This window comes from Xiphophorus hellerii, chromosome 7, assembly GCF_003331165.1.
Source record: "Xiphophorus hellerii strain 12219 chromosome 7, Xiphophorus_hellerii-4.1, whole genome shotgun sequence".
Classification (NCBI taxonomy): domain Eukaryota; kingdom Metazoa; phylum Chordata; class Actinopteri; order Cyprinodontiformes; family Poeciliidae; genus Xiphophorus; species Xiphophorus hellerii.
The window spans coordinates 24,943,076-24,968,036 of NC_045678.1; the positions used below are offsets into that span (position 1 = coordinate 24,943,076).

Here is a 24,961-nt window from a genome sequence, read left to right on the forward strand (position 1 = left end):
AAGGACCAGGCCTACTGGGCTCTCAGCACCCTAGTTAGCAACCTTAGTTAGCACAGTGACTTTACTGTGTTGAGTTCAGGACACCACTACAGGAACAGAGTTAAAAGAATCTTGCTGCTGATGCTGAAGGATCAAGCAGCAATGCAAACTAGATAATTATTTGTTTACATGACAAATAACAGTCTCCATTTACTGTAAACCCTACTATTTATCACAATAACAAAATGAAAAACTCTCTAGACCAGGGGTCCCCAAACTACGGCCTGCGTCATTTGGTCTGGCAATGCCGGATCTGGCCCGCCTCCTCATACCAGAGAGCATTCAGTGTATTTTTTCATATATTGTATTTTCTGGTTTGTGGATTTCTCTTCAACCACCAGGGGGCTCTTGAGCAGATGTTAAACTAACTTTCCCTCAAATATATACTAGTCAGTCCCAGTCACCGTTTCACTCACGGTTTTTTCCATTTCCATTCTGGGTAAAAATCTATCTAAAAGCGACCGCGAATGTGTCGTAGTCAGCAACCCCCCCCCCCCCCCCCCCCCCCCCCCCCCCCGTCGACAGTTTCAAAGACAGAACAGCCCCCCCCCCCCCCCCCCGCCGACAATAAGTTTCTAAGGTATCTTTCTCCAAAAACTAAGACCGGCCCCCGAGCAGAGAAAGGAACAGCTATGTGGCCCTCGCAGGAAAAAGTTTGGGGACCCCTGCTCTAGACTATTCTCTACTAATAGCACAATATTTAAAACCAAGTGTGGGATTTGTGAAACTTCAATGATGGGTGACTTTACAACTTGTATGATTTTGGATAACACTAGAATTGTTCTTTATTGAAGTTTCACAAATCAGATAAAGGTTTTACAAATCCCACACTTGGTTCTAAATATTCTGATATGAGTTGAGAATAATCTAGTCCAGATTTGAAGAGTCTAGGTGTTGTAGTTTTTTAGCTAGAGTAAATTAAAGATGCTGATTGCAGTGAAAAATTAGGTGGAATTGCCCTTTAGCCATTTCCCAAATTGGAAGCAGCAATTGGAAACCAACTTCAGCTTCATTCAAGCAAGAGGGGCTAACATACAGTTCTCTTAATGTTAATGATCAAATGCTCTCATAAATGATGGTGGCGTTGGCTGTAGGAGTTTGCTTTGCAATCGGTGGATCGCCAGATCGATGCCTGGTCTACTGCTGAGATTTCAGTTTGGTGTATTAAAGGCATTATTAAAAAAGAAACCAAAATATCACACCAGCATTCTGTTCTTTGTAAAAAATTATTTTGCAGTCTTGTTTACGCTTTTACATTGTAGATCTAAACATCAGCAAAATTTGTAATTTTGGCTGATTGCTACTGTTAAGTTTAGGGTAATTAACTGCTGGCAATATTACAATTTTTTAAGAACTTTACAATTACTTATATTTTTACACTATATTTCTGTATTTTCTACATTCGTGACTGTCACAATTATTTAGGATATATGTTTATTCAGTTATGATAATGCCATGTATTTTCTACGGCAGTATAATGCTGTGAATATTCTGGTCAGTAACTGCTGGCATTTTACAATTTTTTACCGTAAATTTACTGACTTTCTTTGCAGTTTCGACTTACGGTAGTTCCATGTAATTTCTACGGTAATGCAATGTTTTTGGATACGACGGTCAAAAACTGTTGGTTTTTTACAGTTTTTTACCGTAAATTTACTGACTTTCTTTGCAGTTTCGACTTACGGTAGTTCCATGTAATTTCTACGGTAATGCAATGTTTTTGGATACGACGGTCAAAAACTGTTGGTTTTTTACAGTTTTTTACCGTAAATTTACTGACTTTTTTTACAGTGCACCAACTGGCACCAACAAGTGACATTTAATTTTCTCAATTAGAAAAAAAGATTTTTTTTCCCCCTCAAACTTAAGTACCGCCTGCGTCTTGGGGGAGAATGACTATCGCCATGGAGAAGTCCAAAAACTTTCGCATTGACGCGCTGCTGGCGCATGATTCAGACAGGGGGACGGACCGGGACTGTGTGTCCCCGAGATTGTTTCACAACAGGAGCCCTGATATTAGTCCAGCGTCGACCCACGGCTCAGATTCGCCCTCTTCTCATCCAAAGTATCCAAGCACATCTCCAGCCCAGCTGTCTGCGGTGTCCAAGCCGCATCTCTTCAACCTGTCTCCGTCTGGATTCACCGCTCTGCAACAAGTAGGTCTTATTGGAATGCATCCGGGGTCCATGTATCCGCTGGCGGGCCTCGGAGGCCAGCACCCTGCCTTGATGTATCCAGCCTTTGCGCAGCTGGTTCAGCCTCATCCGGAGCACACGAAGGGAGGCAGCATGCCCACGATGCTTCCAGTGAATCCCTGGGTCAGAGGAGGAATGGTGATGCCAAGATTTGGAGAGTATGTAGGTGGGTTCATTGTGAAATATCATTCTGTTTTCTAAAAGTTTTATAATTAACTAAACGCTTTAAGTAATAATAATAATAATAATAATAATAATAATAATAATAATAATAATAATAATAATAAATATTTTAAAATTAACACGTTAATAAATGTCTCCCAGACTTTGTCCTCTGAAGAGAAGCATTTGAAAATTTACTGCAAAAACAGCTATTTTTTTATTAGTGAAATTATGGGACGAAGAAAGTATAGCTACATTTAAAAACAAGTAATGTGCTTTTTTTCCAAATAACTACTTAGTTGTTTTTTATGTATTGATTTCTTGATATTCTGAATGTGCAGCTGTGATTGACAGAAAAATAGGTTTGGCACAATAATGTTTTTTTTTGTTTGTTTTTTTTGCCAACAAGGTAAAACCTGCAAAGGATCTCCCATTAATCAGCTGTTTGTTCATGCAGGGTTTTCGTTAATGTGATGGACCTCTGTAGAGTTTATTACAACCTCCAAAATCAATCACTCATTGGAATAAATGTTAGGAAAAAGGGGACATTGTAACCTACAGGCAGACTGGCACCTTTAGTGCGAGCCATCAGTTTATTTTTTATCACTAATAATGAATACAATGTTTATGCTTCTGTCCTAGCACCAGGTCAGGCAGCCTTACTGGGGAAGTGTCGAAGGCCCAGGACAGCGTTCACCAGTCAGCAGCTGCTGGAACTAGAAAATCAGTTCAAGCTCAACAAGTATCTGTCCAGGCCCAAACGCTTCGAGGTGGCCACTTCGCTCATGCTGACGGAGACTCAGGTTAGATAGTGGGAAATGCATTTCAATCAGAAACACAGGAAATGTTTCTGCTTTGTAAAATGTTATTTAATGTCATTAGGGTACATGTCCTAAGGTATTATAAGATGAATGTCTTTAAACTGCTTGCAACATACAATAAAATCAGGCAGGTCTTGGTTGATATAATTATATTTTTCTATTTATATTTTAATGCATTTTTAAAAATATTGTATTTTTTATTTTGTTTTCAAATTGTGGCACGACGTCTATAATGTATTACAGCTGGGCTGAATGTATAGTACAGTACCTACACAGTCAATAAATTAGAACATTGTAGAAAAGATCATATATTTTAGGAACTTTATCACTAAGTGAAACCCATTAAATTACTACACACTGAAGGATGTTTGAAACCTTTATTTCTGTTAATGATGATGATTTTTCACTTACAGCAAATTAAAACATGATATTTAAAAATTAGATTATTATATCAGACCAATAAAAAAAGTATTTTTTAAAAAAGAAATGTGTTCTTAAAACCTGCTTAGCGGTTGTTATTTTAAAAGGTACCATTGATCTGACAAACGAGACTCATTTAGACATGTATTCTAATTGACTGAATATGACTGCAATATATAGCATAGTGGATACAAGTATTGTGCATTATTGTAATTTGCTAAGTTATTTGTAAGCTATACTGTGATAATGTAGTATTATGTTTGGCATTATATACCACGCTACAGTATTTTTATAGTTTTTGTTCTGTTTCTATTAAGTGAAGTAAAACAGTGATATATTTCAGGACAAGATAAAAAAATATATTTCAAAGTGAAAAGAAGGTGATATCAAGCTTCAATCATCTTGTCTGTTTTAGGTGAAGATCTGGTTCCAGAACAGACGTATGAAGTGGAAGAGAAGTCGCAAAGCGAGGGATCAACTCACTGCAACATCTGACAATACAATGGACATACAGAGTCTCAAACATAATCATATCTCCCTCAGCTCACGCCTGGAAGGTGAAAGGGAGAGAGAGGTGGAGGATGAGTTTGGATTAGAAGAAATGAAACAGCTGAGCAAAGCATCTTTGAGCTCTGTCACCTTCACAAGATACAGAGGAGATGGGGCAGGGATCTACACTTCTTACTCTGAGGAAGAGATTGAGGAAGGTCTTCCAAGAGAAAGAAGTGGAACTTCTTCATAGGATGAATTTGTGGATCTGTACTTACTATATGTTTATTTTGTTTAATATTTATTATGATTTTTGTAACTACAGCAGAGTTCCTGGAAGAAAAGATGTTTTAGGCCAAACTACAGTTCCATGTTTCCAGCAGAAAAATGTTTCAGTAAATTGTTGTGCTCTTTAGCCTTTGCACAATGATTTTGAGTTGATCACTTTTCCCTTACAGTTTAAAGACATGCATGCAAGATTTTATGTTTATGTTTGTAAGAAGTGACCTGCACAGGTAATAAAGCAGATTACACACAATAACTAAACTGTTATTGTGTATGCACTTAAACGAGATATACTTATTTTATTCTTGGTTACACTTTTGGGCAAAGAGTCAAAACAGATTTGTAGATGGAAACACGTGAACCATGTCCCTAAATATTCCCTTTTCTTTGTCTACTGCAAAGTATGTTGTATTTTAACGTTCTTAACATTTTATCTCTTGGAATATAATATTCATGTGGTCAACACTTTTTAACTTCACACTTTTATGAGAAATGTTGATGTACAGGACTGTTTTTGTCATGTTAAATTGCTTGTTAATTTAATTAAAGTCACAGTCTCAAAATACTTTCCAGTGAACAATGTTTTAAAATGAGTTAACATAGAATTCTCCTGGTATTATTTTAAACAGATTTTTTTATTTTAATGTACAATCTAATATCATTTTTACAAAAGTGCAATATGTTGAATGTTTTATGACAACTCAGCTAGTCTGAGAAATAAAGGTGAATTCATGACTGAACACTGAAGATTAAATAAATTGTTGGAAACTTATATTATTACGAGAGACAATATATAAAAGTACACTCTCCATAAAGTTTATATGTGTGTAATTATATCATAAATTTGTAGATTCAAATAATATCTGACGTGTGTGCATATAATTTCTATATGAAAAACATGTTAGAGGAGATTCATGTCTGACGTTTTCTCGCTTCTGGTTCAATATCAAAAATTGTAGATATCTGAGAGGCTTAATACATGAATTTGATTCAAGCTGATCATAATTGTCATAATACCCACTAGTACGTTTTATAGATAGACTGCCAATATTTTGTCCACACATTTTTAAATATCACAACTAATTTTTTCCCTTTAATATAATAATAGTAAATTAATCCTTTAAGTTTCAGCCGTAGACTATAATCTTCTATTTACTAGCGCTACACAAAGTTGAAATAAATTCAAGTTCAACGCAGCAACATGATCCTCACAGGATTCCGTAATTCTAATGTTTACTCGTTGTCATGGAAACGTCGCAACTAAGGAACTTCACCGTTTTCTCCGAGGTTTTTTATTATCTGAAATTCTACTCTTAGCTAGTTGTTAGAGCTATATAAGGTAAGACTGGCGTGTTATTGTCACAGTTTTCAAGTTATCAAGGTTTTATAACAGCTATGTGGAGTTCCCTCCATGTTCGAGTGTTTGTGAGTGTTTTTGTGGTTGTGTTTTACGTTACGGTACCGTTATGTAATACCCGCGAAAATGATATATCCATGCCTTCTTGTATGAATGCGCTGCTCTCTTTCCACAGCCATGTTAGCTGAATCCCGCTGTCCAGCCTGTTTGGCGTCTGCTTTTTGTCGATGGAAGCGCTCCAGCAGAGAAACTGACGTTAAAGTAAAGTTCAAAACACACGCTCAGACTCACAGAGCTATATCTCCACTGAAACTGAGAAAATGAATGCCGATTACAGAAGTTCAAAAGGGCACTGGTGTAATGTATGTAAACATTAGCATATACAGGTCTTAAAAAGTTTGTTTGTAATATAAAAAAGATACACTTGTGGTGTGCATTTGTAATCATCCCCATGTAAGTATTTTGCAGACCCACCTTTTTTCTTTAATCACGTTCGAATGTGATTAAAATATATCTCTTTTCCAAAATTCAGTTCAATTCAAAAATAATTTATTGATTCCAAAGTACACTGTAAACTGTATTAAATGGAGCTGATTTTTCCTTTATTTTAGTCATTAATCCTTGAAGTTTTCCAAATTTCCATTCTATGCTTCATTCCTCTTCACAGGAACCCCAACTCCCTGATGTAAAACAATGTCAAAGAAAATCCCATCCCCAAAGAAGCATCTTTTTAGGCCTAGAAACCACATTAGATCTGACATGGAAGGACTGGGTCATTGAACGAGAGTACACCAAGACACTTGTGATAAGGAACACCCGTAATAAGCTGCAGAAGCTGCACATTAGGTAATACAAACTCACAAACACAGCTCGAAGCCATAGATAAAGACGACAACAAAGCCTCCCCTTCTCTCAACACAGTGCTCCAGAGTCCAAGTTTTTCTCAATTTTGAATCCTGAGGTAGTTGTTCTCAGCCCAGGGACTTCATTCTCCTTACCGGTCACTTTTAAACCTCTCCAAAAGGTAGGCTATTCTGCAATTAAATTAAACATCACCTGAACTTTATTAGAAACACAAAAGTAGTCAATGGCCAACTGTATAGCTTTTGTTAACTATTTTGTTAATGTTGCTTATTTTGTTTTTGTTTCTGTCTGATTGCATGGGGCAGTGTGGGTATAAGGACTGCATTCAGTTTCAAGCTATTGAAGGAAGCTTTAAAGTATACCTGCATGCTGTGCTTTCAAGTCATACAATGAAGGTGCCTGAATCTGTGATGCTGCCCCCATGTGCTGTTGAGCACTACACACTAACCAGTTTCCCACTAAAAAATATCAGGTACCTTTGATTGTTCTTAGTATTTATTTTCATGTCCTTGCATACATAAAAAGTGTGATTTTCTTTCATAATCATCAAGGAACTCTTGTCAAGTATGTTCTATTTTCATCTGTCTCTCTTGTTATCTCTTGTTATTGTTATCTCTTCAATTGTCTTGTGTTTTCTTTATTTCCCTCCAGTAAGATTCAGATGTCATTTAAATGGAGTAGTGCAGCTCCTTTCCAACTCAGTCCAGAACAAGGCCGGCTAAAGCCCGGTCAGCAGTGTGTCATCACGGTGGACTTTCAGCCACTAGAGGCTCAGGTGTACCAGAAGCAGGTGCACTGCACATATGGAGAAGATGGCAACAAAGCTGATAGCTGCTGCACTGTGCTTTTACAAGGGATAGGTACTGCTGAGACTAAACTTGCATTGGGATGTAGAAGGACAAATATGAACTGCTGTGTCTTTAGTGGATTTTTTTTCTTCTTCGTCAATTACTTTTTGTGGTTTCACTGTGTTCTGGACATCTGTCCAGTCAGCTGTGTATCCTACTGACCCAGAGTGAGAGACCTTTTGGCGTCTCAGGAAACTTTTGCAGGTGTTTTTAGTAAATCAGCTGATTAGGGTGCGACCCCATGAGTTCCAAATATTTTAACTTTTTCTAGATACTCATATTTTTTAATGCTCTGAATTGTAAGTTTTTATTATCTGTAAGCCATAGTTATCAAAACTACAGCAAATAAAGACTTGAAATATTTCACTCTATCTATAATGAATTTAGATTACTTATGAGTATCAAGTCGTAAAACAATGATATTCAAATTTTTTTGAGATGTACGTGTATGAGGCCGTATACAAAACTTCTGACCAGAACTGTACATTATATTAACTACAATTACATGTTTACCAAGTATTTCAACAATTAACATTATTTGTAAAATTAAATATAAATGTTTTTTTTCAGGAAAATATCCATATCTTCAATTAAGAATTTCCAATGACAAAGAGGAAACCAGCCATGGTGATATTGAGTTGGACTTTGGGTCTGTGGCTGTTGGCCACAGTTTGAGTAAACAATTTGAAATCTTCAATCCTTCTCCTGTAAGTAGTAACTATGTGTTCATGCTAAACCTAAAAATCACACTCTTGGTTTTTTCACATTTTTCCTGTTGTTTCTTTCTGTTCTTTCTGTTAGGTTAGTGTGTGGTTTTCTCTCTCACAACTGCCTGGAGCGGTAGCCATATTTGGACCACACTTCAGTTGGGATGTCACAAGTGAGAAAATAGAGCCTGGTGGTTCGGTCCAGGTTTTGGTTACTTATTCTCCAACTGTGGTCGACATAGTCTCTGTGGAGTACTTGTCTTTGAACTATAGAGGGTCACTCATTAAAAGTCAGGTCAAACTCATAGGAAAGTGTATGGGTAAGAGACATTCACTAAAATAAAAACAACTATACTTTTTTTTTTCTTGAAAATAAAATGAACTGAGGATAGTATTTTTGGAACCAAAATTAAGGTATTCTAATTTCTGAAACAACATTCTTGCTTTCAGGTCCTGAACTCTGTTTGTCCTCCACTGTGGTCGACTTTGGGTGTGTTGAAGAAAAAGGATCAGCAGAACAAACAGTGGAACTGCTGAACTCTTCCCCTATTCAGGCTACCTACCAATGGGACATAGACTGTGCAAACAGTGTTTTTAGAGTTTCACCAGCAAGTGGCACTGTGCTTCCATATGGTCAAATCAAAGTCAAGGTCTCCTACAAACCCACACACCCTATGCCACACCACAGAAGAGTGGCATGTCTTATACTCCTCATGGTAAAATAGGAAAATACAGACATACTTACAAAATTCGAAAAGATGATTAAATCCTCCTGAATATTTTTTCTGATCATACTTTCAGGAGCCTCTGTTTCTGGACTTGATTGGTACATGCCACCCAAATCTTCAGGAGCCAGTAGCATTAACACTTGAGCACTTGGTTGAGTACAAGTCTAAGTTGTGCTGTATGTGTAACTCATCAGACACACTGCTGGGGGTGCCTTTAGAAGAGGTAAAAAATAAAAACAAACAAAGAAAAAAAACAACAGATTTTCCAGTTTAGCTTAGTCACATATAGAGGTAAGAGTTCATAAAAATTACACAGTATTTGTTTTAACTCTTTAACATTTGTCATTCATCAGGAAGGAAATAGTGCTACTGTCATTCCTCCAGCACCTATGGAGAAATTGAATAAAATCAGGGAAGAACACGTGGATTCTCTCTTCTCGCCATCATTTCCATTTGTATCTATTGAACCAAGTGAACTGCTGTTTAATCACAAAACAAGATCCTTTATTGCTCCATCATCTGCTGTCTCACAGTGTGTTACCTTTAAAAATCACACCAAAGAGAAACTCAGGTATGTAAACATGTCAGGGAAGCTTTGTTGCCACAATGGAAGTCAATTATTATGTTTTTCCTGTGGAAATATACATATAAACACTTGCAATGATTCTGTTCAAGCCTCATGTGGACCGTTATCCAAGATTCCCCTTTTTGTGTTACTCCTTCATCATTTGAGTTGGCCCCACTGAAATCTACCACTGCGCTTGTGACATATGAACCAAGACAGATCAATGCCCTGCATGGAGGAGAGCTTGAGTGCTTTGCATACTGTAAGGTAATATTACATAACTCAAAGTCATATATTTTGCCATACAGTTTCAAATGTTTCAAATTGTGATTTGTAGTTTTTTCTTGTAAAAACCAAACAATGTCCTGATTTTCAGCTGTTTTAACTATGCTTCTCTAGATGCCACAGGAGGATCCTTCTTCAGAACAAGACCTTCCATGTCTGCCTTGTTGTGTGACTGTCAGAGTCATTAGCCACTCTTTTCAGCCAGGGAAAGATCACTTCACTCCGTCCTGTATTTTGAAGCCCCACCAAGTGGTAAGATGAAATAATTATCTATACACACAATTTACAGCTGTTGCTAGATCCCATGACAAAAACACAAAACTTAAAGGAGTGGTATTATGTATTTTCTAGACACCTTGAGCTATTTTGTAGCATGATAAAGTAACTATGCAACTTTCAGTCTTTCTAAAAGAACTTTAACTTTGCAATTAATGCCTTGAAATTGGCCTCTGTTTGTTTAAAAAGTTCCTGCTCTTTCCTACACCCCGGCTTTAGCATTCCATCTCCACAATTTTAGTCCATTTACCTCTTACTACGGGTCATAGTGGTGTTGGACTGAGAAGTAGTTTGGATGATAAGTTCAGTTCCACCAGGTGTTTGCTAAGTATTGCTGGCACTAGTCTGGAGCAATCTTGCGGAAGTCGGGAGGAGTGGAGCTATGTGAAGTGGAAGTTTAGTGGAAGTAAACGGTGCTTTGTGAGAGCAAGCGTTTATGCTCCCCTGAATGGCTGCCATGGGAGATTTGGGAGATTCGAAGATTCCTCTTAAATGCATGAAAGAATCAAGGCATCACCCAAGTTATGTTTTTGATGAGGGAATGACATTACAAAATGATATAAAGCTGAAAAAAGTCAATTCTACATAATAACCCCCTTTAAAATGTATAAATCAGCAACAAAATGAGGATAATGTGCTGAACAAAAATATATTGGTTTGGTAACATGGTATTTTTTTTATATGACATATACAGATTATCCACACAGAATTTATATCCTTTATAGTATACGTCCTCAATTTTAATTGGAAGTGTTCAGAAAAACTGACTAAAAAGAGGAGTATCAGTTGAAATGTGTTTTATTGTGCCCGGGAAATTATTTCTAATACATCTCAGTAAAAGATTCATTTACTGATTATTATCACCTTGTGCATGTTAGGTTTTTCCACCTCTGAGTCTTATTTCCTATCGGACCGTGCTACTGCAGAACAATGGCGATCAGCCTCTCACCTTCTGCCTGAACCACAGAACAAACAGTGACTTGCCAAGGTCTGTGCATATGTCACCAGGCTGTGGTTTCATCCAGCCAGGACAACACCAAATCCTTACCATTGGAGCTGTCCCCACTCTGGATAGTCCCACAGAGGGGTTTAATTTACCATTGCAGCTTAATGCAGATAAATTCACGAAGGTACCACACGACACAGGAGCATATGATGTGGTAAAACTTAATTACATTGTTCTGTTAAATCTTTGTCTTTCTTAGGAACTGACAGTTGTGAGCTCCTTAGAAAAGCCACGTGTGTCTTTTGAAGATAGCAACGAATTACATTTCACCGCTACAGCTGTCGGCTCAAAATCACAGCACAGCCATTCCATCAAGAATTTAAGCAGCGTGCCCATCAAGTTAGTTGACTGATTTGTTATCTCCCTATTGTCATTCTGCCCCTAGTTCTCAAAAATGTTTCTGTGTTGTATTTTTACTTTGAAATTACCTCAACACCATTTTTACAGCTGGCCTTCTGTGATTGTTCTCTTTGACAGGTTTCAGTGGATCATTTCAGAGAGAGATCAGAATCTTATCTGTGTTGAACCAGATGCTGGTAAACTGCATCCCAATGAGAGCTTGGTGAGAGATTAACAAAGTTCCACATAATGTGTATTTAGATACAGCGTATCGTAAAAGTAATCATATTCCTTGAGGAGTTTTATATTTTGTAGAGGTAAAACTGTTCAGGTGGAGGTGAAATTTAAATGAAATTATTTTTTACTTTTAATAAGACAACTGCAAGTTTTTTGAGGTGTGGCTCTAACAAGCAGCTGAATGTAGAGAATAAACTTTCACAAAAGTGCAGTGATTTCCAATTTATGCCACAGATCCCCAATTTGAATTATTTCAGGACTTCTATTGCATCCTTTTAAAACCTGAAGAGGTTTTGATCACCCATTCCATTGTAGCTCTAGCAGTTTGTTGCTCTGCCTCAAGTCTCGACAACAAACTGGTGTCTAAATTTTTGCCACATAGATCAAAATCATTAGGCAAGTGTATGCTGTTGACAAAATGTGATTTAAAAAAAATCGCACAATTTTGTGACTGTTTTTGACTACTAAACAATAAACTAAACATTTAATGAAACTAACAAATCATTTTTGAGATATCTGCCTTTTTAGGTCCAAAACATAAAAAAGATTTTGTAACTTTACCTCAGGCGAACAGTTTCCAAATTTCTATATTTTGTCTTTGTGGAAGAGGTGAGGTCGACTGATTTTTATTTCTTTTGTCTATTCTCAGCAACAACAGAATTTGAGTTGTTTTCTTTAAAAACGTTAGCTATATTTTTACGAGTTAAATATATTAGTTAAATGTGGATTCTTGTGAACCCAGATCTGTTTTGTGTAAATACTACTGGATACCAATGATCCTATTTATTATGAAATTAAAAAGAAAGCAAAAAGCATAATTCTTAAAAGTTGACTACTTTGTGTTTGAACAACAAATGAAAAACTCCATCTGTAACAACCACCTGTGCAGGGGGTGGTTGTATAAAGTGCACAGCTATGCACTACTTGGTATTGGTCTAGCTTAAAATCCCAAACTGAAGTTATTAGTTGTTAAAATATAAAATGTGGACAAGTTCAAGGGGTATGAATACTTTAGCATATCACTGTAGATGAGTTTGGGACTTAAGACTTTGGTTGAGATATTTAAAGCAATCTTTAATGTGAAGTTTGCCCTTTTTACAGGTCCAGACATGGACATTTTCTCCTCTGACAGAGAAAGCATACACATTCAAACCCACTCTCAGCTTCCAGAGCGATGACTTTAACAAGTCACTACTCATTTTCAGAGTGAATGGAACTGGTGCAGCTGGCACCATTGAGGTTTGTCTGTCATTGTGCTTTGTACATTAGATTAGATTAGATTTATTAGATACATTGTTAGATATGTCTTTATTCTATTGCAAACCAAATCTGATAAAAACCATATCTTGTAGTTCTAGATTAAAAATAAACATACAAAAATGAATTTGATCAAACACTTCCTGCATGTTTTTTTTTTTACTTCCCAGGCAGGGAAAGAACTCCTAGATATGGGAGAGAGCTTAGTTGGAAGCTGCCGGCCGTTTAATATTCCTATAGTGAACAACTGTAGCTGCCCCATCTCTTTTCATCTGTCTGTACAGCTAGAAGAAAATCCCCCTGATTCTGAAGATAACAGTGGTAATTTGTGGCCTCCTTTAGGAGAGTTTTTCTTTGCATGTTTGAAGTTGTTTCTATTTTGCTATTTGGGTTGACAGTAGTTTGCCTAATTTCAAAGTAATCACGTTTTTCCTGCTTCTTTAAGCTCTGCATCTGGACTTTGAAACGGGAACAATTGCTTCACATTCCACTGTGCTACTCGGATCCACTCTTAGACTGGGTGCACAAGGCTGGTACCGCTGGGCCATCAGCTACCAGATTACAGATGGCAATGGTAAACAGTTAATATCATCAGACAGTAGCGCATCATATTCTTAATAATTCACTCTACATATTTTTTAACTTGTGTGTGTCTGCCATCTGCCTGTTTTTTCTTTCTTTTTCCAGGCTTTGGTGTATGTCCCCCTGAGAAACTGTGTGAAGTGCGAGCTAAGGGGGTGTTCCCCACCTTACAGGTGGTTGATGCATGTAGCAGTGGCAGCGTGGACAGGCTCTGCAAGCAGTATTTGTGGAAACTCTTCTCATTAGACAGTTTTAATGAGCACCTGCTTTCCACCCCATGTCCTGCAGAAATGACTTTCAAAGCGCCCACCAAGCACAGGTTAGTTGGTGTTATTTTAGTCTCTGAAAAATACAACTTGAAGTTCATATTGACGAGTTAGTACCAAAGTTTACTGTCTTATTTAAGAAGAACTCTTCACTTTGTAATGTCAGATTATGGTGTTTGCTTCATCTTGTGCTTTGCTTCCTTTGATAGTCAGAACAGTGTCTCCAGCTTCCCTCAAGTCATATTGGATTTCAATTTTGGTGCTGGTCCTCTGCATTCAGATCCCTCAGATTTTATGTTGATGTTTTGGAACCCCGGTTCTATCTCTGTAAACTGGTATGTAAACAACAAACTGTAGAAAATACAGTTAAATCATGCAGCGAGAAAAAAGAGTTTCATTAATTTAGTGAAATTAGTGAAACATTCTAGTATTTTCTAGTAAAAGTAGCCAGTTAGGCTGTTTTTTTTTCCATGTATGGATCATTTTATTTACTGTTATTTTTATGCTTCATTTTCAATATTAGGACATTCTTATTTCCAGAGGACCAAGAAATGAAGCTGGAGGACTGGGCTATGACAGGACAGTTTAGCAACAAAGAACTGCAGGAAATGAAGGTCATACTATATAGTTGTGCATATTAGTTATTATTCTTACCCTTGTTAGACTTAGAGTTAATGTTATGTCTTTTCAACCAAGAAGTTTATTTCTGTCAGGAGTCAACACATGCATTGCCAAAAAGGAGTATCATTACATTTCAACAATAAATTAAATACTTTAAAGATACTGATCATATAAAAAAATACAATTATATCATTATATCTTCACATTGATTTATATTTGTTTTGTTTATTTACAGGTACAAGACAATCAACTCTTCAGAGTTACCCCTCGTTCTGGAACTTTGCTTCCAGGCCAGAAATGTCCAGTACACTTCTGCTACAGGTCAGGGGTCATTTCACTATACAACTGGTTCTCATTCTTGTAAATAGAGCTTAGCTGTAAGCTTTTAAAACCCATTCTCTCAAATGTTTTTGCAATGTTACAGTATCAGATTACATCTTAAATCTTTTCATTCACAGTCATGACTTTATTGGAATTGACCGACTTCCTGTTTTGTTCAAACTCAGTCTTGGCAGAGTTTTTTTGGTAAGGATTCCTACAGTTAGCTTTATTTTATTGAACTGTAAAGATCTGAACAATTTACCTCAAACGTAAAAGTTTGCATCTAGGCATGAAGTCACATTTGAGTTCAGTGTGTGCTTGTTGCAAAAGAGTAAGAATAGGGGGGAAGAAAGTAATAGCTTTTGCTACTTGTGTTTAGGGATTATAATATATTTCTCTTATTTTTTGTTTTCAAACCCTGATGGAATATAGCTGAAACCAGAAGATTACACATTTTTTCACACTATTTTTCAAATTTTTTCTCACTGTTTTAAGTTAAACTAGACCAAATTAATCATCCTATATGTAAACATATGACTTTGGAGACATTTAAGAAACAGATCTTCTACAATCTCCTAGACACTCAGAGTGAGAGGACATAATCTATGTATATGGCTTGGGTTTTGGAGCTCCACTTTTTGTAGTTAAAAAAGATTATGTTCCAAAGAAAATAATGTTCAGGAACCCAAAAAGGAAATGTGCCTCAAAACACAGTTACATATCCTGCATAGTCTATCGCTCAATCCATAGTCTTGCAACATGCATTCACTTTTATTTTGGGTAGCTGTTACACTGAAGCGGAACTATGGGTTGGTCCTTGTTGATTTTTCTTAACTGAAATTCTAACTTTTGCCTATAATAAATACTGTACATTGTTACTAGTTTGTTTTGGTAAGAATTATGGGCATGATGACTGGCCACAAGAAGGAAGCATCACTGCCTCTCCAACTTGCAACTAGAAAGGCTAGACATCTCTGTGACATTGTTCTCAAATCTGAGGCAAATCAAATGCAGTAAAAACAAACAGATCATAAATAATCACAGCTCAAAAAAAGCCATAATCAAAGCTTTCTTTCAGGGATGGTGTTGATTTTTGTGCCTTTTTTGTATGCAGCTCAACTTTCAAGGAGTGACATTGAACCGAAATGAACCATATCTACACTTTGCTTCCAATCACCATGTATTCAAGCCTGTAGCTATTCGGGACTCCAGTCCTCCACGACAGGCATGTAATTTTTTAAATCAAAAATAAAAAAAGCTATTTTTTTTGACATTACAGCTTCACTCTGCATAAAGTTTCTGAGAAAAATCTTAACTTTTTCATTTAATAATTGTTTAGATATATGAGTTGTACAACGGTGGTGCGGTGACAGTACATTATGAAGTGGACCAAGTTGTATTGTCACAGCTTCAGATGGAGAACTATGATCACCCAGTCTTGAGCTGTCTCAGTCCACAAGGAGAAGTTCTCCCTGGGAATAAAGCCATGCTTGAATGGATCTTCTCTCCATTGGAGGCTAAGATGTACCATGTATAACTCAAACCATGTGTTGTTTACCTTGTTTTAAATTCATATTCCATGTAGATTTACCATTAGTCTTGTAGTTAATAGGTGGTCAGAGCTTATTACTGCAATTTTTTGTAAAATTTGTATTAAATTGTTTTATTTTTATTATGGACAGGTGGATGTTCCCATCCACATCCTGGAAAAGGATTCGGTAATTATAAACTTTGAGGGACGTGGGATGAATGCATTATCAACAAGCGCCAATATCTCCATTGAATACAGCGATGCTAACACTCAAGAACACCGTGCCCAGAAGGGGCCATTCCCAGGACAGGCAAGTGCATTTATACACACACTTTGTGTTCAGTTATTTTTTTATTTTTTGTAAATAAAAGATCCAATCAGTGCTTATTAAAATATGTTAATTTCATCGAACATGTAATTACTGGAGTTTTCCAAATACAGGTGGCTTGGTTGTCCAAGGATAGTGTCTTTATTGGCGACATCCCTGTTTGCACAAAGACTTCGAGAATCATGTTCATCACCAGTTTGTCTTGCACAGAAACTGTGTACTTTGTCTGGGAGATTCCTACACAGAGCAACCAACAAGTTTGTCCAACCAGTGAAATCTTTTTAAACAAACAAAAAATAAATAAATAAATTGCGTTATAATTTTACCCCATCTAAACAACTTTTCTCTCACTCGTGTGTTATTGCAGGTGGTACAGATCCATCCAGAACGAGGCTGTCTTGGTCCAGGAGAGTGTGCTATGTGCATCCTGACCTTTGTTTCTGATTTCCCCACTGTTTATCAGCTGGATCTCATATGTCAGGTACCAAAGTGTAGCTCTCAATTTAAGGGTGATGTGCACCGCCCTGTCAAACTTTTGCACATTTGTCATGCTGCAGCCATAAACTTCAATATATTTTTGGGATTTTATGTACCAGTAATATATCATCATCAAAGTGATGCATAATTATGTAGTGGAAGTGACATTGCTTAAAAGGGACAAAGAACAACTTAAATGTCAATATCACTTTTTAGTGCACTTTACCAGATCAAGATATTAGCCATAATTCAGTAACATCATCAGGCTATAGCACAACTCTTTGTTCAATCTGATGAATTGTGGTTTTGTAAATTTGGCAAACATCTTAGTCTCCTGATGTGAAAATCTGGTGGGACAAACCACAAAAGGCAAAAATTATTCTACAAAGTATTGATTAAAGGAGCTATATGCAAAGTCATGCCACACTTTCCAGGTTTTTATTTAACAGGAAGCCAATTTCCCCCACTGCCTCTTCATCAGTGCCACAGCCTCCTCTTCTGTGGAGGCTGTGGCATTTGTATACAGTAATACAAATAAAAATAACATTATTTTTATTTGTAATAAAAACCTGGAAAGAAAACATATTTTCCCTTCGCCACATAATTACACAAATTGTTTGTGATTTTAACTGGACAAAATGTGAAAGGGTTCAAGAAGTATGAATGCTTTTTGCATCATTTGTGTCACTTTCTTCTCCAGATCACTCAGAAAGCTGCACTCATCCATTATCACACAGCCTTGCAATGCTGGGAGGAAGAAAAGAAACGACAGCAAAACGAATTCACAATCACAGACAAGATCCCTTCCCGCACTCAAAGAGTTTTAGTAGATGAGGTGTGTCTCAAAAGACGGTTAAACCATGACAACCATTTTCATTGTCTTGACAATATTTCCTTTTTGATACAGATACTTCTCGCACCTCCTGCAAGAAAAGGGGCGCCCCTCCCAAAATACAAGGTGATTAGTGTCTATCTTAGTAATGTAGCTGCTTTTTTAATATAATGTGAAAACATAGGTCTTTGGAAGAAAAACAGCAGTATAGTGTAATTGATCTGCTTCCGCTTCAGACTCTTCCTCCAATCTGTGGCAGCAAAGCCGTCAGCAATTTATACGACAAAAATAAGAGAGCTCAAATACGACTACAGCGAGAATCAGCTAACATATGGAGACGGCCCCAAACGCCCCAACCTGCTCTGCTGCACCTGAGTGTCACTGCCCACACCTATGACGTTCCGGACTTCTACACACACTTTCCTGATCGGTAAAATAAGCATTATGGCTAATCTTTTTTTACACACTGAATACAGCTGAATCACTGCATTTTGATGAGAAATGTCTGTTACTACATAAAGTCTTATGTTATTTGTGAAGCTTTGACAATTGTGAAACAGTCTGTTATTACTTATTGATGCTGTTGTTTTGTGTAGATACCTTCAGTTGACCAGGATCAAACAAAGATTAATCAATTCTTCAAGCACACGCCGCCTTGCGAAGCTGTGTCCATCTACATGTGGCGCTGAGAGAGACATCGTTGTGGACATACTCACTCCTCTTTACAAGTAACATACAAAGAAAAGCAACTCTGCGTATGTTAGCTTCCTCTTTTAATTTATTTTTTTTTAAATTATTTTTCAGAGATCTCCTTGATGATTCAGCTTTTGTAGAGTCTTTGATGGTTTTAGCCTCCAAGCCTCCAATCTACGAGGGTCAGACCTCTACATCTCCCTCCGTCACGTTTCCATCTTCGCCTCAACATTCTGTTCAGTCGAACTGGACTGTGGACGGAGAAGAAGCCGCAGTATGTTTAGGGAAAATTCCTCAAATCCAGGCCACAGCGGAGTCCAAGCATGTTCCTTCTGACTTGGCTGAGGCTGTTTTGTTAAAGACACTCCAGAATTTAATGATGGAAGCTGTGACTGGAGAGCTGACCCTTTCAGCATATTCCCGGAGCAAAATACTGACTTCGTTTTCAGTGAGGTGATTACAATGTGTTACTTGTTGCATTAGTGCTCAGTTAATAGTTGAAAAAATTACTTTATATGTTCTGTGTTCTGTTATTAGCAGGACGTCGTTTGCTGAAGGGAGCTAGCCGGGCCTCAACTATCATAATCTACACATCCTTCAACAAGCCAAAATCCCTCTACTGCTTTCTTTTAGATCCACCCCACGTAAAAATCTGGATTTCTTCTCTCCTTATATAGCCTCAAAATATCATTAAAATAATTTTTAAATTAATAAGTTGTTGGAGACAATCTCATTTTAAACCTTTTAATTTATATGGCAATTGAAAATGTTTACAGTTTATCATTTATGCTTGAATTTATCAATAAACACACTGAAAAACAACAAAAAATGACAATGTTTATAACAATCCATGAAGTTCAAGTGTCACTTGTACAGTAATAGAAGAAGATTGGAAATACTCCAACTGCACGTCTTCCTTGAAAAAAAATAAAGATATGAGATTAATAATATTTCAATACATTATTGGTGCTGAATGTAAGGCCAGTTGGTAGATACAGTTTAGGTTAAAAGCAAACCAACAAATAGCCTCTAAAAAAGTGCAAAACCTGTTTCTTTTTCTCTTCTTCGTTTGATATTTACCACTATGAATGCCTCTTTTTTTTTATTGTCAGTTGTAATGCTCTCCGGTAAGTGTAGTTTAGTATGGTTTATGTAACAGGCACAGTATGGATACATTTGTTTTTAACTTTTAAGATGACTTAATCTGAATTTGGAGACAGCAGGAAAGATCTAGTCATGAAGATATTGGACCTGTTCCTCCTGTGTTCTCTGATTCTCAAATTCAAAGTAAGGGATCTAGAAGAAAGAGGTGTACGGAGCCAGAAGTCCATTCAAATGCTGTCTACATCGTTTTAAACTGTGTGATTGTGAGCGTGAGTGGGAATAAAAATAGCAATAGGTATTTTGTTCCATATAACACAGTAGGAGTGTAACAGGTAAACCTTTTATGGATGCAAACTCGACTAAAAACCCACCTGTTTAGGATTGTATTTGAAACGTAATCAATTACAAATTTATTGATGGAACCTGACTTAATGTCGTGTTTTGATTGTTGATTCTATGTTGCATTGTGTTTCTGTGTTTGATATGATGTAAAGCACTTTGAAATGCCTTGCTGCTGAAATATGCTGTACAAATAAAATTTGATTGATTGATTGATTGACAACACTGATTTTTCATTTTAAATCAAGGATCACAAGTTGTGTTTAGGACAATAGTTAATGATGCATCAAATTTACATGCGTAAATCTGACTTCTGTGAGAGCTCTAGTGGTTTCCTTCTGTATTTGTCCCTACCTGTTTCTGATTTAACTTCAGCAGACACTGCAGAATGTCACTGACTTGGCTGGATTTCAGCCTATGGATCTGCCTTTTAGTTTGTCTGTGCAGAACAGACAGCATCAGTGCTTGCTGCTGGCAGCTGGGCTCATATAACACTGTCAGCAGGGAGTAAACTGCTGCTGCCTCACTGGGAGAGACCATATCCTCTACAGCATAGCTGATGGAGTTCATGACCTCTGTCACCAGGCCTTTCCTAGTTGGCAGAGCTGTGCCACCCTGACATCCCTGCTGGGAAGCAGCTCCAGGCACTCTTTCACCAGGATCAGGACTGGAGGGCTCTGGGTCTCCAAGCCAAACTCAACACATGCTTGCAGTAAAGTGGCCAGTCCCTCTGCTCTGTCATTGATTGGAAAGTCTGCCAGTTTGGAGCACAACTCGGTGATGACATCCTCCTCAAACAGAGACTGGATGTTTACATGAGCAGCTGCGCCTCTCTGTGCTTTGGCGTAGGGTGTGTATGAAGAGAGGTGTTGGGCTGCTCTCTCTGCAGGTCTGTGTGCCAAGTGCGCATCAGTGTGGCAGGGGGTCGCTTCATTGCGTCGGGTTGCAGTTGCTGGAACCTTGTAGAGCAGGGCATCGCCAGCTGCAGCGGTCCGCGTCCTTTCTCTTTGGAAACAGCGCGGATCAGTTATGCGTGGCTGTTCCGCAATAACAGTTTTACTGACAAATTCAGCGTCTGTGACTCTTTCTGAAGAGTTGCAGAGACTGAGGCCACGGTACAGAGGAAAACACACAGAGGCTTGCTGGCATGCCGTCCTGACTGACGCTGACATAAAGATGATGGACTTCATAGTGCTTAAAAATGCTCCTTCCTGTAGGTGAACAGCACAAGAGTCACTGTCAATCATGTACTATTTTGCTAAACATTGTAAAAACATTCAGAAAAGTCAAAGATTACGTTGGAAACATAGGCTTCCTCAGAAAAGTGCGGTTAAACTCAAGAACAGACAATTTAAATACACTGATCATACAGTTTAGGCTTAACCACTGAAACTGCACTAATGCCGACAATAATTAACAGCATCTTTCTCACAGATTGTGTACGACTTACCTTCTGTGAGACACTGTGATCATGTAAGCTGAGACACAGAGCCTGTTACATAGAGGTCGCATGCAGTGTTTTGTAATGAAGTTGTGTAAAGAGGACGTTCACGTGTTTGCATGTGCTGCCACCCAGTGGCCAAAGTATTTATTGCACACGGGCTCCACGTTACATACCGATTTGGCATTACATTATAACCACCACTGTTAGAGTCAGTGAATATTTACTGTAGAATCGTCAGAGCCCCTGTTAGTGGGTGGGATATATTTGGCAAGGCTGCCTGAAACGTGCCTGTATAAAAATAAAAATCAATCAGTCGGTTGTCGTACTAAATGCAAAAAATGAAAGTGAGAACGTGCTTATTTTATTATGATAGTAATAATGGTTTGAATTAATTTAAATGCAATTTCTTAAATAAAAAAAAGTGTAGTATTTTCTTTTGATCTTGCATTGCCATTTCTATTTTGGGATTTATAAAAATATTGTTAATTTAACTAAATTCAAATACATCAAGTCGTTTGTTTTGATGTGGCTTTATCAGATTTTTAAAAGATTCAACCATCTCTGATTATAGTCCGTGTTTATTGGCTCCCTGCTTACGGAGGAATAATGTGAAATATGAAACAGATTAAACTTTCTGCACAGCCATGTGTTCTGTCGTATGATTTATAGTTGTTAACTTGTGAGAAAATCTCAATAATGGAGGATGGAGTTATTTGGTGTCCTCTTATATAGGGTTTTTAGATATGATATTGTACTGTGCTGCTGGTGGAAGTGTAGCTGTACACTGATTCCTTCTCACGCTGCTGTGCTCACTTTCACTCATTAAAAATTGCTGTCATTAATGTTGCATTTTTTTCTCAAAACAAAACAGATGCCTGAGCTGGCGATTCTGTCACATGCTTCATGTTTTAAAGAAGGATTCCTTCTGACTATCACCTTTATAAGTCCTGAAAGGTAAGTGAATTTTTAATGGATTTTTATTCTTTAATTTTTCTGTGAGATCCATTTTCGTTTTTTTTAATTTTTTTTATTTTATTATTATTAATTTTAATGACATTCCAAAGTGTGATATTTTTTTTCTTTTGTTATGGTTTCAGTTTTAAAGGTATATTACCACTATGGATTCCTGATGTTTTTTCCTCCTGAACTAAACAACCCAGAATTTGCTGCAGCCTGATTTTTGTATGTGTGACTACTCACTTCAAAACCTGTTTTCTATTTTTATTTTTATTTATTTATATATTTTGACTTACTCTAAGTGGATGCTCCTCCGTCAGGACGTCTGCTTCTCACTGAGGTTAAAGATCACAAAAATCTAAACACAACAGCTATTTATGACTTTATTGCGGCAATTGTTGAAGGTGTTATATCATAATTCTCCACAAGATGGAAGTAGAGACATAGAAACTGTGTTACCTTAAAGATAATGTCGTTTCAACAGAGTTTAGCTTAATTCCATCCACATTTAGGAAAAGCAGAAGGTTGTAACCTGTTTAATTATAATAAAAATGTTGGTCTTTATCTGCAACAGAATAGCAATACATTGCAAGTCACAAAAGAGCAATGTTTGTTTTACTTTTATATAAAGCAAAATGCAGACTAAATTCTGTCTTTATCTTTTTATATCAACCTTTTCTGACACTTATGATTCAGTAAATGTGTTTCTTATTTTAAAGAACCTGTGTGTCCCCAGACTGTTGTTTTAATGGTTGCCTGTTTGTGGCTGCCAGTGTTTAAAGGCTGATCCAAAAGTCATCTTAACCCACCATCTCCGAGAGAATCTGTGTAAGTATGTGTTAGTGTGTGTGTATATCACCCATCTGGCCGCTCCATCTCTTTCCAAACAAGCAGCAACACGGCAAGCCCTCTGGACACAAGTTGGACGAAGACGAAAGAGCAACAAGACCCGAAGTCTTTGGATGGGGAGCAGGGCAGACGAGATAAGATCTGTTATAATAAAGTTACTCTGCTCTGCCAGTAATGCTGATGAATCAAGCTGCCTCGTCATTCTGCCTCAGTGTGGCTTCTCTAAATAGGCAGAAGAATCAATAAATGCCAAAAGCTGTTTCTGATGAAAATGCTTATCTTCTTTCTGTCTGAATTACCAGAAGGAGAAATACAATACTAAATAAAACTCCAATTCTGAGTTATACAGGAGAATTTCTTTTAGCAATTTTTAAATTACAAACATAGTTGAGTGACACTTTAACTTATTTCAGTCTTTTAAAAATATATTTTTATCCATATGAAACCAACAAAAATATGCATAATAATACAATGAACCTGACATTAAGGGTCATTATGTTATGACTCTTAATAATAAATTTAAGTGTCAGAATTAATTATGTCCTTTTAGTTTAACAGGACATTTTAGATGTGCAATTTTAGGTGGAGCCATGTTTCTGAATTCCCCCACATTCTCTGTTGTGGACAGCTCAGGACTACAGACAGCCCATTTCAGCAGCCATACCCTCTTCTACCTCAGGCATGGCTTTGTAATGTGAGCAGAATCTGCTTTTTCATTGTCCTGTTGAAAAATACAGACATGCTTGACAAGATTTTATCCTTGTGTCTGTGTATGTTATTCTGAAGTTGCAGTGTAACTTTGTGTGTTAAAACTGTCAAAATTTTCACGATTAGTTTTTATTTGCAAAGCTTTTGTCTTCAACTTGTTTCACAAGTTTTGATTAGAATTACAGTCTGTATATCAAGATTGCCATTGAAGTTTTATTTGTGTCTGGTGAAGCATCTCTGATTTGATTTAGCTATATGTGTTGAATCATTATCCTACAGAAAGACACAATGGTAACCCATTTTCAGATTGCTTTGATTGAAGATTTCCTGGTGTTTTAAAGAATTTGCATACTCACTAACAGGTTTCACAGACACTTTGGAGGAGAGACAAGTTAGCTTAATCACAGATCGACCATCATTCTTACCAGTGGACATGGGATTTTTGCATGTTTATCCCTTTTTTTATTTCAGACCCCCTGGAGCGTTTTTTACAGAGAAGCTCAAGTTTAATTTCAACTGGTCTTTGCATAAAGTTCCATGTAATCCCCAGTAAAGTCTAAATGTTTACATTTTTGATGGAAGAATGCAAAAGGCTTTTTTTTCTTATCATCCTATCAAACAACTGCTTAGGATGTAAACAATGATAGTAGATAGATACCATAAAGACTTTTATAACTTTCTGTTAGTCTGTTCTCTACCAGTATGCTTCTTTTAGGCTCCCTTACTGTTCTGCTAACTGTGTTAGACAAGCTTGGGCCATACTTCATCCTGTTCACACCTTAATTATACAACAAATAAGGATTTTGTTGTTTTTTGTCAGGTAAAGTTCTGAGACATATTTAACTTTCTGTACCATGCAGCTTGATTTTTTTTTTTTCCAAAATCAACTTTCCTGACTAGATTTAATATAATTTTATCAAGGCCATGTCTAAAGAGGCGTGTTCCCTTTAGCTTTATCTATTTAGTCATTTCAGTCTGATAAATCCAAGCATGGGTATTGGCTTAACCTTTATAAATTGACATTTGTTT

General features: G+C 37.1%; 2 protein-coding genes and 1 pseudogene across 4 annotated transcripts; 2 read left to right on the forward strand and 1 right to left on the reverse strand.

Annotated features, from left to right (window-relative positions):
• Positions 1–1,837: 1,837 nt before the first annotated feature.
• LOC116723397 (motor neuron and pancreas homeobox protein 1-like) lies at positions 1,838–4,978 on the forward strand. The gene is made up of 3 exons (XM_032568248.1): positions 1,838–2,400; positions 3,039–3,199; positions 4,053–4,978. Exons 1-3 carry the CDS (start codon positions 1,932–1,934, stop codon positions 4,377–4,379), a joined length of 957 nt encoding a protein of 318 aa, XP_032424139.1. The 5' UTR covers positions 1,838–1,931; the 3' UTR covers positions 4,380–4,978.
• Positions 4,979–5,658: 680 nt separating this feature from the next.
• cfap65 (cilia and flagella associated protein 65) lies at positions 5,659–19,931 on the forward strand. 3 transcript variants are annotated; one of them, XM_032566683.1, is made up of 34 exons: positions 5,659–5,750; positions 5,944–6,614; positions 6,690–6,792; positions 6,938–7,104; positions 7,284–7,492; positions 8,051–8,187; positions 8,282–8,507; positions 8,638–8,903; positions 8,989–9,138; positions 9,269–9,486; positions 9,591–9,747; positions 9,880–10,017; positions 10,920–11,171; positions 11,247–11,386; positions 11,525–11,609; positions 12,725–12,862; positions 13,051–13,201; positions 13,326–13,454; positions 13,568–13,781; positions 13,938–14,063; positions 14,252–14,342; positions 14,585–14,670; positions 14,808–14,874; positions 15,785–15,895; positions 16,010–16,201; positions 16,353–16,511; positions 16,643–16,786; positions 16,897–17,010; positions 17,707–17,841; positions 17,914–17,964; positions 18,075–18,268; positions 18,435–18,566; positions 18,643–18,984; positions 19,069–19,931. In XM_032566683.1, exons 2-34 carry the CDS (start codon positions 6,415–6,417, stop codon positions 19,094–19,096), a joined length of 5,052 nt encoding a protein of 1,683 aa, XP_032422574.1. In that variant the 5' UTR covers positions 5,659–5,750; positions 5,944–6,414; the 3' UTR covers positions 19,097–19,931. The 3 variants fall into 3 exon arrangements, with proteins under 3 accessions (XP_032422574.1, XP_032422575.1, XP_032422576.1); XM_032566684.1 differs by having other exon boundaries at positions 19,072–19,931; XM_032566685.1 differs by lacking the exon at positions 5,659–5,750 and having other exon boundaries at positions 5,946–6,029; positions 6,436–6,614.
• Positions 19,932–20,123: 192 nt separating this feature from the next.
• Positions 20,124–22,453, reverse strand: LOC116722533 (uncharacterized; annotated as a pseudogene).
• Between the last annotated feature and the right edge of the window lie 2,508 nt (positions 22,454–24,961).